This window comes from Penicillium longicatenatum (genome assembly GCF_028827895.1).
Source record: "Penicillium longicatenatum strain IBT 33135 chromosome Unknown contig_3_segment0_segment0, whole genome shotgun sequence".
In the NCBI taxonomy this organism is placed as follows: domain Eukaryota; kingdom Fungi; phylum Ascomycota; class Eurotiomycetes; order Eurotiales; family Aspergillaceae; genus Penicillium; species Penicillium longicatenatum.
In genome coordinates this window covers 1,496,927-1,509,664 of record NW_026643121.1, presented here as the reverse complement: position 1 = coordinate 1,509,664, position 12,738 = coordinate 1,496,927, and the positions used below count along the sequence as shown (strand labels likewise).

At 49.8% G+C, this 12,738-nt stretch overlaps 7 protein-coding genes across 7 annotated transcripts; 2 read left to right on the top strand and 5 right to left on the bottom strand.

Annotated features, from left to right (window-relative positions):
• Positions 1-155: 155 nt before the first annotated feature.
• On the bottom strand, positions 156-1,623 carry N7484_005916 (uncharacterized protein; the record flags this gene model as incomplete). The annotated part of the gene is made up of 6 exons (XM_057116335.1): positions 156-475; positions 536-968; positions 1,022-1,043; positions 1,107-1,230; positions 1,282-1,408; positions 1,468-1,623. 6 exons carry the CDS (start codon positions 1,621-1,623, stop codon positions 156-158), a joined length of 1,182 nt encoding a protein of 393 aa, XP_056972218.1.
• A 410-nt stretch (positions 1,624-2,033) lies between these two features.
• N7484_005915 (uncharacterized protein) lies at positions 2,034-3,312 on the bottom strand (the record flags this gene model as incomplete). The annotated part of the gene is made up of 4 exons (XM_057116334.1): positions 2,034-2,472; positions 2,521-2,641; positions 2,689-3,064; positions 3,121-3,312. The coding sequence occupies 4 exons, from the start codon at positions 3,310-3,312 to the stop codon at positions 2,034-2,036; spliced, it is 1,128 nt and encodes a 375-aa protein (XP_056972217.1).
• Positions 3,313-4,122: 810 nt separating this feature from the next.
• Positions 4,123-5,763, top strand: N7484_005914 (putative MFS transporter; the record flags this gene model as incomplete). Its single annotated transcript, XM_057116333.1, has 3 exons — positions 4,123-4,415; positions 4,488-5,188; positions 5,240-5,763. 3 exons carry the CDS (start codon positions 4,123-4,125, stop codon positions 5,761-5,763), a joined length of 1,518 nt encoding a protein of 505 aa, XP_056972216.1.
• Positions 5,764-6,130: 367 nt separating this feature from the next.
• N7484_005913 (uncharacterized protein) lies at positions 6,131-6,691 on the bottom strand (the record flags this gene model as incomplete). The annotated part of the gene is made up of 1 exon (XM_057116332.1): positions 6,131-6,691. The coding sequence occupies one exon, from the start codon at positions 6,689-6,691 to the stop codon at positions 6,131-6,133; it is 561 nt and encodes a 186-aa protein (XP_056972215.1).
• Positions 6,692-6,915: 224 nt separating this feature from the next.
• sec17 (alpha-soluble NSF attachment protein SEC17) lies at positions 6,916-8,124 on the top strand (the record flags this gene model as incomplete). The annotated part of the gene is made up of 5 exons (XM_057116331.1): positions 6,916-6,978; positions 7,071-7,194; positions 7,271-7,577; positions 7,649-7,823; positions 7,885-8,124. Coding segments are annotated over 5 exons (909 nt in total), but the record flags the coding sequence as incomplete, so codon positions are not given.
• Positions 8,125-8,570: 446 nt separating this feature from the next.
• N7484_005911 (small subunit rRNA maturation protein TSR1) lies at positions 8,571-11,049 on the bottom strand (the record flags this gene model as incomplete). The annotated part of the gene is made up of 2 exons (XM_057116330.1): positions 8,571-10,879; positions 10,944-11,049. The coding sequence occupies 2 exons, from the start codon at positions 11,047-11,049 to the stop codon at positions 8,571-8,573; spliced, it is 2,415 nt and encodes an 804-aa protein (XP_056972213.1).
• Positions 11,050-11,501: 452 nt separating this feature from the next.
• N7484_005910 (uncharacterized protein) lies at positions 11,502-12,374 on the bottom strand (the record flags this gene model as incomplete). Its single annotated transcript, XM_057116329.1, has 1 exon — positions 11,502-12,374. The coding sequence occupies one exon, from the start codon at positions 12,372-12,374 to the stop codon at positions 11,502-11,504; it is 873 nt and encodes a 290-aa protein (XP_056972212.1).
• Positions 12,375-12,738: the final 364 nt, after the last annotated feature.

Here is a 12,738-nt window from a genome sequence, read left to right as displayed (position 1 = left end):
ATAGATGTATATGGTTAAGTATATGAATCTATTACATATGTGTAGATCTATTGGTGTTCTGGCGAGATCATGGTCTCATGAACGTTGGAATCGAGACCCTGCGGCTCTGCGGGGGTCGCGTGTCCTTGTATCCACATGCCCTTGATGGGGCACGGCTATTTCCGCCGAACCTTGGTTTCTAACACAGACTCATTTCCGCGGGGAGAGGTCCAGATTTTGACAAGTTCCAGGCCCACCGTATCGAACAGGCTCTTCCATTGAGAGACTGTTCTCTCCAGCCCCGCTGTGTGAAGCCACATGAGAATATCCATTTCCGCAGCTCGGAGCTCAGCCCCGGTATCAGGAAGAACATAATCATCGATAATCAGAGTTGAGTACTCTGGATCCATAGCCTCAACGATTCGAGATAGGATCTGGGCACTCTTGGTATCCGACCAGTTGTGCAGTACATCTCGGAGGAAGTACAACCGGGAGCCTACAAAACCCAACGTGAGCACAAACCAAATGCAAAATTGCGGAACCATCGTATACATACCTTTGACAGGCTGCGGAGTGAAAAAGTCATACTCCATGGCGTCAATCCCTTCTGGTAGCTTCTCAATGCGGCTCAATGTAATTGGAAGATCCTGAAGGACAAATCGACCCGGAAGATTGGGGTACCGCTCCTTGAATCTTGCCAGTTCTTGTCCAGGGCCTCCACCGACATCAACCATCAAAGCTGCACTCGGGTATTCCCGAAGCGGGCCCACTTCCTCTGCTGCTGGGTAGATTTCGAACCACTGTGGCATGTCATCTGCGCGACGTGCAGCCATGTAATCGTCGAAAGCTTGTTTCTGCTCCGGGTTCTGCTCCAAAAGACCGAAGATGACATCGGTACCATGGGCATATTTAAAGAGTGTGATAGCATCGGGTTGGTCGGCGAATTGTTGAATTCCAGGTCCGCGCATGTAGTCTACTAGTCGCCCGCCCTGTTATACAGATCTGGTTAGAAGCAGTTTTGGCTCGAGTGGCGAGTTCTTACCATTCCGAAATCGAGATCGAAGCTTTTGGAATGTCAGTCGCTTGCACCAGGGTAATCAACAAACCTTTGAAAAGAAGCCACTTACTGATGTTTCTCGGCTGCAACTGATCCTGGAAGGATCTTGAAGCGCGTCTTATCGTTAGCAGCATATAGTTGATAGCCGACTTCATCGCAGAAACCAATGGCCGTCAACATGCGCATTACTCGGACTGTCCATTTGTCAACGACTTTGAGCTCAGATTCAAGGAGTTGTCACCAACCGATCAACAAAACATCCACCCCCGTCTCCTGAGCCAGTTCCGTAGCGGAAACGTGCTTATCAAGGGCAACGAGGATATGCAGGAATCGATGCTCGATAGCGACTCGAATAGAGATATTTTGCAGCATCTGCCAGTGGAAAACTAGAAGTTAGAAAATTGATACCACGCTGTTTTCCTTGCGCTCACCTGAAAGTTCACTCGAGAGGTAGTCTCCAACGGCGTTTCGACGGCAAGCTGCAGCTCCCGAATTGCCCTGAGAAGGTCTGCGTGAGCATCTTTGTTTCCTGATGCCTCCTCTGAAATGAGATTCTGGACCTTCGCGAGGGCCTCTGACACAGGCATGGTGGGTGGATTGATGATTCTGAAATTGGTGTTCCATGGATCCTTTGAACAGGGCAGAGGTAAGCGGCCTTGGTGTGTTTGCTCTGATGTCAGCGCTAGAAATGGGCAATCATGCACGTTGCCGAGCACCTCCGCCATGCAAGGAGTGTTTCGCGGGGCAATCAATCGCTCACATGGCCAGTCGGGCCCTTGCTTCGTGTTTGTGAGATTTTACTGTGTCTAAAATCTTACACGTCAACATGGATTGTGGATTACTGCTAGACTCTCTAGAAACCTTCAAGGGTCAACCTTCTCGATCAAGTTCTCGATCAAGTAACTCATTATTGATTGGAAGCATTTAGCTATAGTCGTGATCTCGAGACATGTGTTTCAAAATGTTCATATTATACAGGTCAATTCAACCTCCGACGTCACGGTCTCACTTGATACTCTTCAGAGACAACTGTGTTTTTTGTGACCAATATCTGCTGGTCATTCGGTTCGTTTTCCTCTGTTCTCTGGGCATCCTCGCTATCGTGGGTTGCACTTGTGACGGCGGTTACATGTGGATTCCAGGAGCCTGGTGCGCGGTCATTCAATTCAACCCATGACTGGCGAGGTTCCCTGTCGCTCATATAGCCCCCGGTGGATCGCTTTCCAGAACTCCGCGACGAGAACCCGGTGGCGCTCTTCAGATCCTGGGTGAATTTGATAAAGAAAAGACGGAGCGTAGGGATAGAGCCAAAGATAATGATAAACCACATTTCGGTCAAGACCCAAGTATTCAGTTTGTAGATGGCGTAAGTCAAGTCGTCAGTTTTGGTGATAGAGGCGATCGCGATGGTTTTGTTGATTCCAGCGATTCCTGCTCTATTGCTGGGTTAACGGGTTATGTTAATTTAGGGTCAGCGCGCTTACATTAGTCCACCTCCCATGATTAGACAAAGTCCGATTTTCGTCGATAATTTCATCACTTGAAGTCTTCCAATGACGTAGACCGGATATCCGGCCAAGAAAAAGTCAGAAAAGGCTCCAATGCCTGCAATTGTTAGTATTGTGATCATTAAGTGGATGTAGCTCACGTACTTCCTTGAGCAAATCCCACCTGGGAACAAATGACTATCCCATCGCATGTTCCTGGTCGGTTGCTATCCCACAGCTTCTCCGTTGGAGTGCATTGTTTGAAGATCAAGCCAACCTCGATCACATTGATGATGGCTTGCGTTGCGCCCACGGCGTAAAGAAGGTATCTGCCCTTGCTTCTCGTGCCGCTTTGTATGGTGAGTAGAAAAGCGATAACCGCGATGCGTGCGATAACCAAATCCAAAATGGCGATCACCTGCGCAATCCAGCTCCACAGATTTGTGTTGACAATTTGATCGGGTGGAAGTAGACTCTGGTGAGTGCCGAGTCCGTAATGGACACTCACTGTCATGGTTATCTGGGCAGCCAGAGCAACAGTCTGTAGTGATGCAGTCAGAATTGAAATCACGAGATCAAACAACACAAATCACATACAAAGGCAATAATCACCCACACGAAATCCCATCGTAACCCATACAAACCCGACGATAGCTGACGTGAGGGACAAACCGAGGCTGTTTTAGCCCGAAGGATAATCAGAATAAAGGCCAATCCCATTTCCGCCCAGGTGACACCCAGAACCACCGGGCCTTTTCCTCCATTGGACATGGACAGGCCATCCGTCATGGTTTGGACGAGGAGAGCTGGAGGAAATAGGAATTGCCTTGGGGGTCTATGGCCGTTTACATATAAGACCAACATTCCCCGTCACAACCCCAACACGAAACATCCTCCGCCTGTGTTACAATGTGACCGATTTGCCCTCAGCCCAAGCCGATGCAGGGGGACCCACTCGAAACTTAATACCCGGATGATCATCCGATCTACCTTATTTATACATATGGACCCTACGAGCTTCGTGTCGGTCAGATTCAACGGATTTCTAAACGAACCTGGTCCACGTCGGACTCGGGTCATCATGTCAATGCCATTGAGATGTACCTGTTCGTGGGCATTTCGTCCAGCTTTTGAATATTTATTGGTGCAAAAGTACCGGGCTTCGGATCCTTACTGAGAATTGAGACCTATCACACGCCGTTAGCACTTGGATTGCCCCGGCCATGGACACCTGTGGCGTAGGACGCGGTTAATGAGGTCGCTCAACCACTTGCCTGTTCAACCCCTAGAATGAATACGGACTGCAACCACCCATGGAATACGTCCAAACGGGATGTTGCCAATTTGTTGATGATATCGTTTGAGTGTGGATAGAAATAGCTCCAATTTACAGGTAAGCAACAAGTCAACAGGAAAGTTCCAAATCGACTTGTCCAACGCGTCCTCACCCGCCAACATGGACAGGTGAAGTGAGTTTTCAAATAGCTGAGCTCCTATTCCTTGCCTGTACCACCTCTGACAATCCACATCCTCTCTCCAATTCCTCTTTGCTTTTGTTTCTCTCGTCACCCATGTCTTGATCCTCTTGCTCCTTTCAGAATGTCTTCGACTGACCCCAGAAAATCCCTTGAGGGTCTTGGCGTCGACGAAGAGGTCGAGGCTCTGGAGGGTTACGTCGTTGATCCCAGTCATTATGCAAGCAATGCAGCCAGACTCAAGACTACCTCCGATGGCCGTTTCGTTCTCATTCCCCAGCCGCTGGATTCCCCCTCCGACCCGTTGAACTGGTCCGAACGCAAGAAGCTATGGATCGTGGCTGTTATTGCTTTCATCGCTCTGTTGGCGGACTACACTGGTGGAACAGCCATCATTACTGTTCTGCCGCAGTCGGTGTAAGTGGGATTTTTTTTACCAGACCCCAGGGTAAACATGCCCCTTGCAGGTCCTTGGCTGATAACATGCAGGCAATGGGGTCTCACCCAGGCGACCGTTCAAAAGGCCGTTGTGGGGAACCTTTTTACGATTGGCGCGTGTGGCTTATTTGTCGTTCCACTTACGAGCTACTTTGGTCGTTGGCCAGTGCTACTGGTTTTCCAATGCTTTATGCTCGGAACGTGTGCATGGTCTGCTGCCGCCACCAGTTTCCCGTCTTATCTCGCTGCACGTATCATCAATGGCTTTTTTTGCAGTGTCGGCCAGGGAGGTGCGTTGATGTGGATCAAGGATTTGTTCTTCTTCCATCAGTATCCACAGATCATCAACTATGTGGAGTTTTCGATCATCCTCAGTCCATATTTGGGTCCCTTGATCGCCTGTTTCATCGTTTCGGCAGTGAGCTGGCGATGGGCTTTTTGGGTTTGCACGATCCTTTCAGGCATTAGTCTGGCTCTTGTGTTTTCTCTTGATGAGACGCTGTTTGATCGAAAGGCGCCGCCTAGTTCTCGTGGTTCTTATCTTTCTCGTCTTGTCGGCGTTCAAGAGGCTCGAGCTTCACGACACAAAAGCTTCATTGGGTGCATGTCCCTCCCAGTGGTGGCTATTACCAAGATACCTGTGCTGACGATCTTGATCTACTATTTCCTCAATTTCGCCTGGGTTATCGGAGTAAACACGACCCTTAGCATTTGGCTGAGCAACAAGTATGGGTTTTCAATTCAAAGCATCGGTAAGTCCTCGGCCTCACACATTTGATATCGGGTTAGACTAACTCATCAAGGCTATTTTTACTTTTTCGGCATAGTCGGTGTTCTTGTCGGCTGGTTCAGCGGCCACTTTCTTCACGATGCAGTTGCGCGATACTATGCCAAAAGACACGCCGGCCGTTTTCATCCAGAAGCCCGACTGCTTCTCACATACCCAGCCACTTTACTTTGCGCCGTGAGTCTAGTATTGCTCGGGCTCGCCCTTGAAAAACACTGGCACTACATGGTAATTGCCGTTTTTGCTGCAAGCCAATGTGTCGGTGTCATGATCGTCACTACTGCCATCAATGCTTATCTGCTTGATTGCTATCCCGAAGGTTCGGGAGAGGTCGGTGCATGGGTTACAGCGAGTCGCAACTGGGCGGGGTTCATGGCGACATTTATCCAGATTGAATGGGTGGATCGTCTTGGACCTGCGAAGACGTTAGGTATCCAGGCCGGCATCACTGTTGCATCGCTGTTTTTGATCGCGTTCTTGCAGACTCATGGAAAGCGGCTGAGACAGTGGCAGGGAAAAATGATCTTTAAGAAATTTTGATGAGGCACGGATGATGATGATGATGATTACGAGAAAGTTATGAAACATCCATAGATGGCTTTGATGATGTTTATGAGAAACTTATGATGCATCCATAGATGGCTTTGATGATGGTTATGAGAGACTTATGATGCATCCATAGATGGTTTAATGAATACATAGGGAATGCTTCGCTTCGATCCCCGCGTATAGTGTGAACGTATGTAGATAGACTGTACATGTTTATAGATGTTTTGATGTTCAGAGTATAGGCTCATGATCATCATTGATTCAAAAAGGGGGGAAAACGAATAGAAAGCAGAATAGCTGCTTGAAGGGGTATAAGTATAGTACATCACCAGATTTTATACAATCAAAAAGGCAAGCTTCAGCTACTGCCAGTCTCAACAACAAAGTACTTCCCCTTCGTTTTGGATGCGTATCCAAGAGCATCGCCATCCCAAGCTGATCCATCCGGATGACTATTCCTCTCACCCTGGATACGCTGGATCCTCCGCCGCCGTCCACTAACCTGCTCCTTGGCCAGTGCATCACGGAGTTGGTCAAGTCCAATGGCTGTTTCCTGTGCAGCTGCAGCAGTTTCGTCTCGAATGCTGCGCAATGGCTCTATGCCTGTAGTATCAACAGTCTGCATCTCCTTCACGAAATGAATTTGTGATTCCAATGTTCGCAACATGGACTGCTCTTCTTCCGCGCTCGCCGGTTGTGGTAAGGCTGATAGCCGGAGGAGGTGATGAAGTTGTTTCGGCGTGATGGATGGCGTAGATGGCTCCGAGCTTTCATCGGGAAGCAATGACCGTACGGACCAGCTTGGTTTGGCAAGGATTGACTCGAGCTGAGCTGTTTGGGAGCTGGAGTAACCGCGGAGAACCTTTGCGTTGTATCGAATGGACTGGGAGAGTCGCGAGCCTGCGCGGAAGGATGCCATTTTTAAATAGTGATTTGGGAAACTAAGGGATGAATGTTTTGTTCTTCTTCTTCAGCTCCAACAGGCATGAAACGAGCCTTAAAGATTAGCAGTGGAAGGTGAACGTGGAATACAAAATGCGGGCAAAGGCGGTGGGTGTCCCGATCGACGCTTCATGCGATAAACCGATTGTACTCCAACCACGACACTTTTGTCCAACAACTCCAATCCATATCTAATCAGGGCGGAATAGAAATATTCTTTCCAAGATCACCATGGCCCAAGATCCCAGAGTTCTTCTACAGAAAGTGAGCTCATTCACCCTCTTTTCGCCCCCTTCCCTACCTGAAGCTAGGCAATGACGAAAGCCGATAACTGATCATGTCTGCCGGGTATTTAGGCCGACAAAGCGCTCTCTGGCGCCTCGGGTGGCTTTAGCTGGTTCGGAGGACGCACTGAGAAATACGAAGCTGCTGCCGATCTGTATACTCAGGCTGGAAATGCTTTTCGAGTACAGAAGTTGAGTGAGTTGCCCCCCGCATCGTCACCTCGTGCTGTGGCCACCTCGTGCTGGTCGCTAACGGTCGGTATTTTAAATAGATAAGGAAGCTGGACAAGCTTTCGAGCGTGCCGCCTCTATTCAGACTCAGAACCTTAACGAGCCCGATGACGCTGCCAATACTCTCCAGGAAGCCTTTAAGGTCTACCGCAAGTCTGACCCGGAGGATGCGGTCCGTGTGCTTTCCAGCGCTATTCAACACTACGTACTAAAGGGGAACCTGCGTCGCGCTGCTACTCAGCAGCAATACCTGGCTGAGGTCTACGAGGTTGAGTTGGGAGATATGAAGAAGGCGCTGGAGGCGTACGAGAAGGCCGCGGAGTGGTTTGAGAGTGATAATGCTGAGGCGTAAGTGCCCTCCTAGTCTATGACGGATTGTATTTGAAGGTCACCTACTAACAGCTCCTGGCATGATCTAGTCTCGCAAACAAGCACTTCCTCAAGGTTGCCGACCTCGCTGCTTTGGAAGGCGATTACTACACATCCATCAAGTACTACGAGCGCATTGCCCGGCAATCCATGAACAACCATCTCATGAAATGGTCGGTGAAGGACTACCTCTTGAAGGCTGGAATCTGCCACCTTGCTACCAATGTATGTGAAATAAACACTCTCACCCTCTCGTCTCATCAAGTTTGCTGATCATTCTTCACAGGACCTCGTTGAGACCAACCGAGCCTTCGAATCCTACCGTGAACTTAATCCTGCCTTCGTCTCAGAGCGCGAGCATCAGCTCCTTGTGGACCTGCTTCAATCTATTGAAGCGAAAGACCAGGACATGTTCGCGGATAAACTGTTTTCGTTCGATCAGCTCAGCAAGCTGGACAAGTGGAAGACAACCCTGCTTTTGCGCATCAAGAGCAATATCGAGGAGGAAGAGGAGGACTTCTCCTAGATGGCGATTGCGTTAATTTTGTTATTGATTCTGATTCCCCCGCCTTCATTGAGCCAGGAAGTTTTACGTGGGATTTCCCTTGGGTGACTGTTTCTTGCCTCTCATTAGCTCTCATTTGTCTGGCTTGGAAATGAACACAAGCCTTTTGATGTTGTCGAGTTGATAAATTCTGAAATCAAGCACTGAAATAGATAGTGCATTTGAAATGAATGTTTAGACGATCTTTATATACCGTTTCATATACTTCCAGTGTCTACGGTAACGGAAATGGACATAAAAATGGAAATGCAAGGAAAAATCGTAATTCATTATGAAATGTCTCAAGCCTATCTACTTTTGGGGGTCTTTTCATGACACTAGTTCCCTGGTTGGAAACCAGTTTTCATCATCTCATGTACTTCAAATCACAGATCACGTCCATCTTATACGCCAGAAGAATTGCATATTTACGCACACACCTGCTCCAAAGCCCGTGCCTTGCGAGGGAAAACACGCTTGTACAGACTGATACCAACGGAGTCTTGCGGGTTGATCTTGGCGTCGAAGGTAGCCTTGAAGTAACCGTGCGTACCGAGACTCTCCTTGATGTATCCACTGCGTCCACGACGGGTCCAGAGCTGCAGAGCCTTGAACCAGGCAACATCCTCGGAGTTGAAGAACATGTAACGAACAGTGACGACGTTCTTGTGAATCTTGTAAGGGTGACCAGCAAGGATGGCACGCTTGGCAACAACACGGGCTGGGTCGGGTGGAATGACTGTGCCGGTACCGATGAGCTCGAGACGGTCCAGGGACAGAGGCTCCTGCTTGTCGTCTGCGGAATCGAGGACCTCGGGGTCTTCTTCGGCCTGCTGGGCCTTGAAGACAAGCACCGGAACGGCTCCCCAAGTCATAGGTCCGATCCAGGTGGCGATAGCACTGCGGCCGGGGTGCATGAAGCGGTCGAACTTGTGCACGTTGTTTGGGGTGTTGTCCGCAGACGAGAAAATGGGGTTCACTACCATGCGGCGGGGACCACACTGGATGATAAGCTCCTCCTTGGCCTTGATGGGCTCCTCGAGTCTTCCGCTCAAAGTCATGTTGATATTGACCACAGTGTGCTTGTGCTCATGACGTAGCAGCGAGAAGAGTGAGACGGGCTGGGGCTTGTTGCGAAGGTAGGATGGTACAGCGCGGAGGTGGACATCCACGCGGATACCAGGGTTGACGCCGCCGATCAGAGCCTCTCGCAAGATGCGGTTCTTGGTACCCTTGAAGTCGCCAAACTGCAAGAGCCTGCGCCAATCCTCGGGCTCAAAGGGGCGATCTTCGGATGTCTCCCAAGGGCTGATCTTGAGGTTCTTCAGACCACGGAAACGGGCCAGGCGCTCTCTGGCCAGCACGTTAGGGTGAAGTTCGATCTCGTCGGGGAACTCGAGGTCCTCCTGGGCCTCGTTGCGTCGGCTGGCGCGGTAGTCTGCGAGTTCTTGTGACTCATCCTCCGGGGATGGGTCAAGGAACATCTCTGACTGGGGGTACTCGGAAGGTCCACCCTCAGTCATAGCATCGGCGTGATCGGGGAAAACGCCATCCTCTGGCGCGCCACCAGTGTCCATGTCCATATCCTCATCCTCCTCTCCATCATCAATGTCAGATCCAGAGTCGGAAACGTCCGCAAGATACCAGGCAGACTGGTACTCGGAGGTACCCTTGGGCAACCGCGTAGGCTTCGCGGGAATGTGAGAATCGTCATCGGAAAAGTAGTGGTGGTCATCGAGCAAGACACCCTTGCGCTCAGTCTCGGCAATAGAGACCATATCGTCGTCCTCCATTTCGATCTCTTCGGGGGCTACAATGGCCATGTCATCCTGGTCTGCAGTAGGGGTATCCAGTATTTGAGTGGTTTCGTTGGTGTCGACATTCATGGAATCGTCTCTCTTGTTCTTCGTGGTAGCCAGAGGAGCCGCAGTGATCGAGGCGATCTGGAAATCACCCCAACCAGGAATGTGGGTGATCCGGTCGGCCTTCAAGCCCTTTCCACGGACAACACCGGTGATAACAACGTCGTCAACCACCTCGGTGTCAACATCCGGCCACTGAACATTCTCAATGAACATCCAGCTGCGCTCGTCACGCCAGCGGATACCCTTCGGGGTAGCAGTGCAAAGGGAACGGATGGCATTGGAGCATTCCTGTCGCGAATCCAGAGACATGACCTTCTCAACGGCCGGGAAGAAATGGTTGATGTAGGATTTCAACGAAGAGGCCACCTGCGGGCGCCTCTTGGGCGGGCTGATCTTATCAAGACCCTGAACAACAGTCATGACATTGGAAATACCCTGGCTCTCAATGGAGCGCAGCAAGAGCTCGCCCTCCTCCTCCACCTCCACCTCGGGGGACATGACCAGGATCACAAAGTCGGCCATGCGGCAAACATCCAGAGCACTCAAAAGATCGTATTTGGAAGGAACGTAAAGCAAGCTCTGGCGGAATCGGTCGATTCGCACGCGGGTGATGCTGTCGGCGGAAACCTCGGTGGAAACATCGACACTTTCGTTCAATGAGCTGATAGCGGAAGCGATATCGATGTCAGTGGACAGCGGGACGACGGCGACATGGCGGGGAGCACCATTTTGACCGGTGAAAATGCTATTTGCCTGGGCCTTCTCCTGATGCTTCAATGCTTGTCTTTGGCGGGCTGTGTTGCGGCGATCGAGTTTCGACTTCAATTGTTGGTGGGGGGTTTTGCGAGAGCCCCGCTCCACCTCAACTTTGCCTGGAAAGGTGTGAGCAATTTAAACGAAAATCAAAACGGCAATCCGTCTTGAGTGTTTCCATACCCTTTGCCTGCTCCTTCAGAGCACCCTTGGACGCATGCTTGGTCTTGAAAGGCTTGTTGGCGCTCTTAGTGGTGGAGCGGTGGTGGTGCACCTGGGTGGGCGCCATATTGGCACTGGACCCTTTGAAACGATATGGGAGGGAGTCCAGATTGAAGAAAGAGATGAATCTCTCTAGAGTTATTCGACAAGTATATCAAGATGAACGTGCACTTAGAGAAAAAAAAAATCGCGATAACAAAAATTCGATAGTGGATAGTGGAGAGTTTATGTAAGCGAGGACCGTGACAGCGAAAATTGATTCGCGAATCGCAACATCTATACGGAAATCCACATGATTCTTATCTTTTCGGGACCGATGGGATACTTGCGTCTAACCGTATTATTCATTGCTATCCATACAGGGAATCCGATGAATGAAACATGGAGAGGCGCTGGGAGAGAGGACATTTGTTATCTCAAAACTAGGGCTGGATGAGTCTCCCGAAAAACCAGCATTCTTGACGTACCAAAACAGTACGCTTGGATGCAAGCTAAAACTAATCTGCGTCAATCCTGGTATCAGGCCAGATTATCTTCAGTCTCCTTGATAGCTGCAGTGAGATCAGCCATTTCCTTAATGACCTCGTCATAGGGCTGAGTCTTCTCCCTTTCACGCAGTCCAATCTCGAAAGGTGAAATCAAACCTGCGCGTTCCTTGGCCTTTTCGATCTCGATGTGTCGGCGGGCATCAACGAGGTTGTCGATACCGAATCCCCGCGGCAGGATAATGCTTTGTTCTTTGTGTATCCATTCATTTTCGAGAAGAGCCAATTCCCATTTACGGCGCTGACACCGCCAAACACACATATGATCGCTCCATTCCTCCACGCGTTTGTCAAAGAGCTCTTTGCGTTGCTTCAGTAGCGAGAGCACAGCTCTGGTCAGACCCTTGGGACCAGCGTAACCCGGATAGAAGTTCAATCTTTCCCGTTTGACGCTGTCTGGGTCCAAGACAAACCCATCGGCAAAGAATTCAAAGAATGGTTTGGTCAACCGAGGACGAATATACAGGTCAGTACCAAAAGGTACTGTCTCCGGCTCCTCATCTAGTGCATGATTTCTGTGGCGTTTCATTGAGGTGGGAATGTCCTGATGAAGCATACCGACCATCTCATGGGGTCCCACAATGTCCTCCCATACTGGCAAAGTCCTGAAGTGAGGGTAATAGTCAGGGACGGAAGAAGGTCTTCTAGGATCGACAAGAACTTGGCAGTGTGCAGGCAGTAAACGAATGGCGTCTCCAAGGACGAAGTGTTCGGTCCCTTCGCGTCGCTCCGGTTGCAGTTGCCCAAGGCTAATAACGGTAATAGCCCGTGTCATAATATCATCTTTGTAACGCAGCGAGACATCATCAAGAAACTTTTGACTAATATCAAGGCCTTCCAGCACCATGTTGGCGGGGCATGAAGTGGTCAATAGTCAAGCAAAGGATGAAACTGAGGAAATTGATGACAGTGATGGGAAATGTGGGGTAGAAGGACAGTCACCGTAATGGTTGACTGAAAAAGGGTGAGGAAGTTCATATTCACGAGGGGCTGTCAAAAAGGAACATTAGATGGTGATATTGACGCCGAAGGAACGTGTATCAAGGTCACACTTGGTTGGCCTTGGAGCCTGGAGGGGGTTCATGTTTGTTTTGCGCCTAACAGCCATGATGCTCTACCACTAGTTAGTCACTTGTATCATGTGTTTCATTTATAGGTGTTTAGATTTAGCTTAATCTACCATGTGGCTGATATCCACAACACATTCGCTC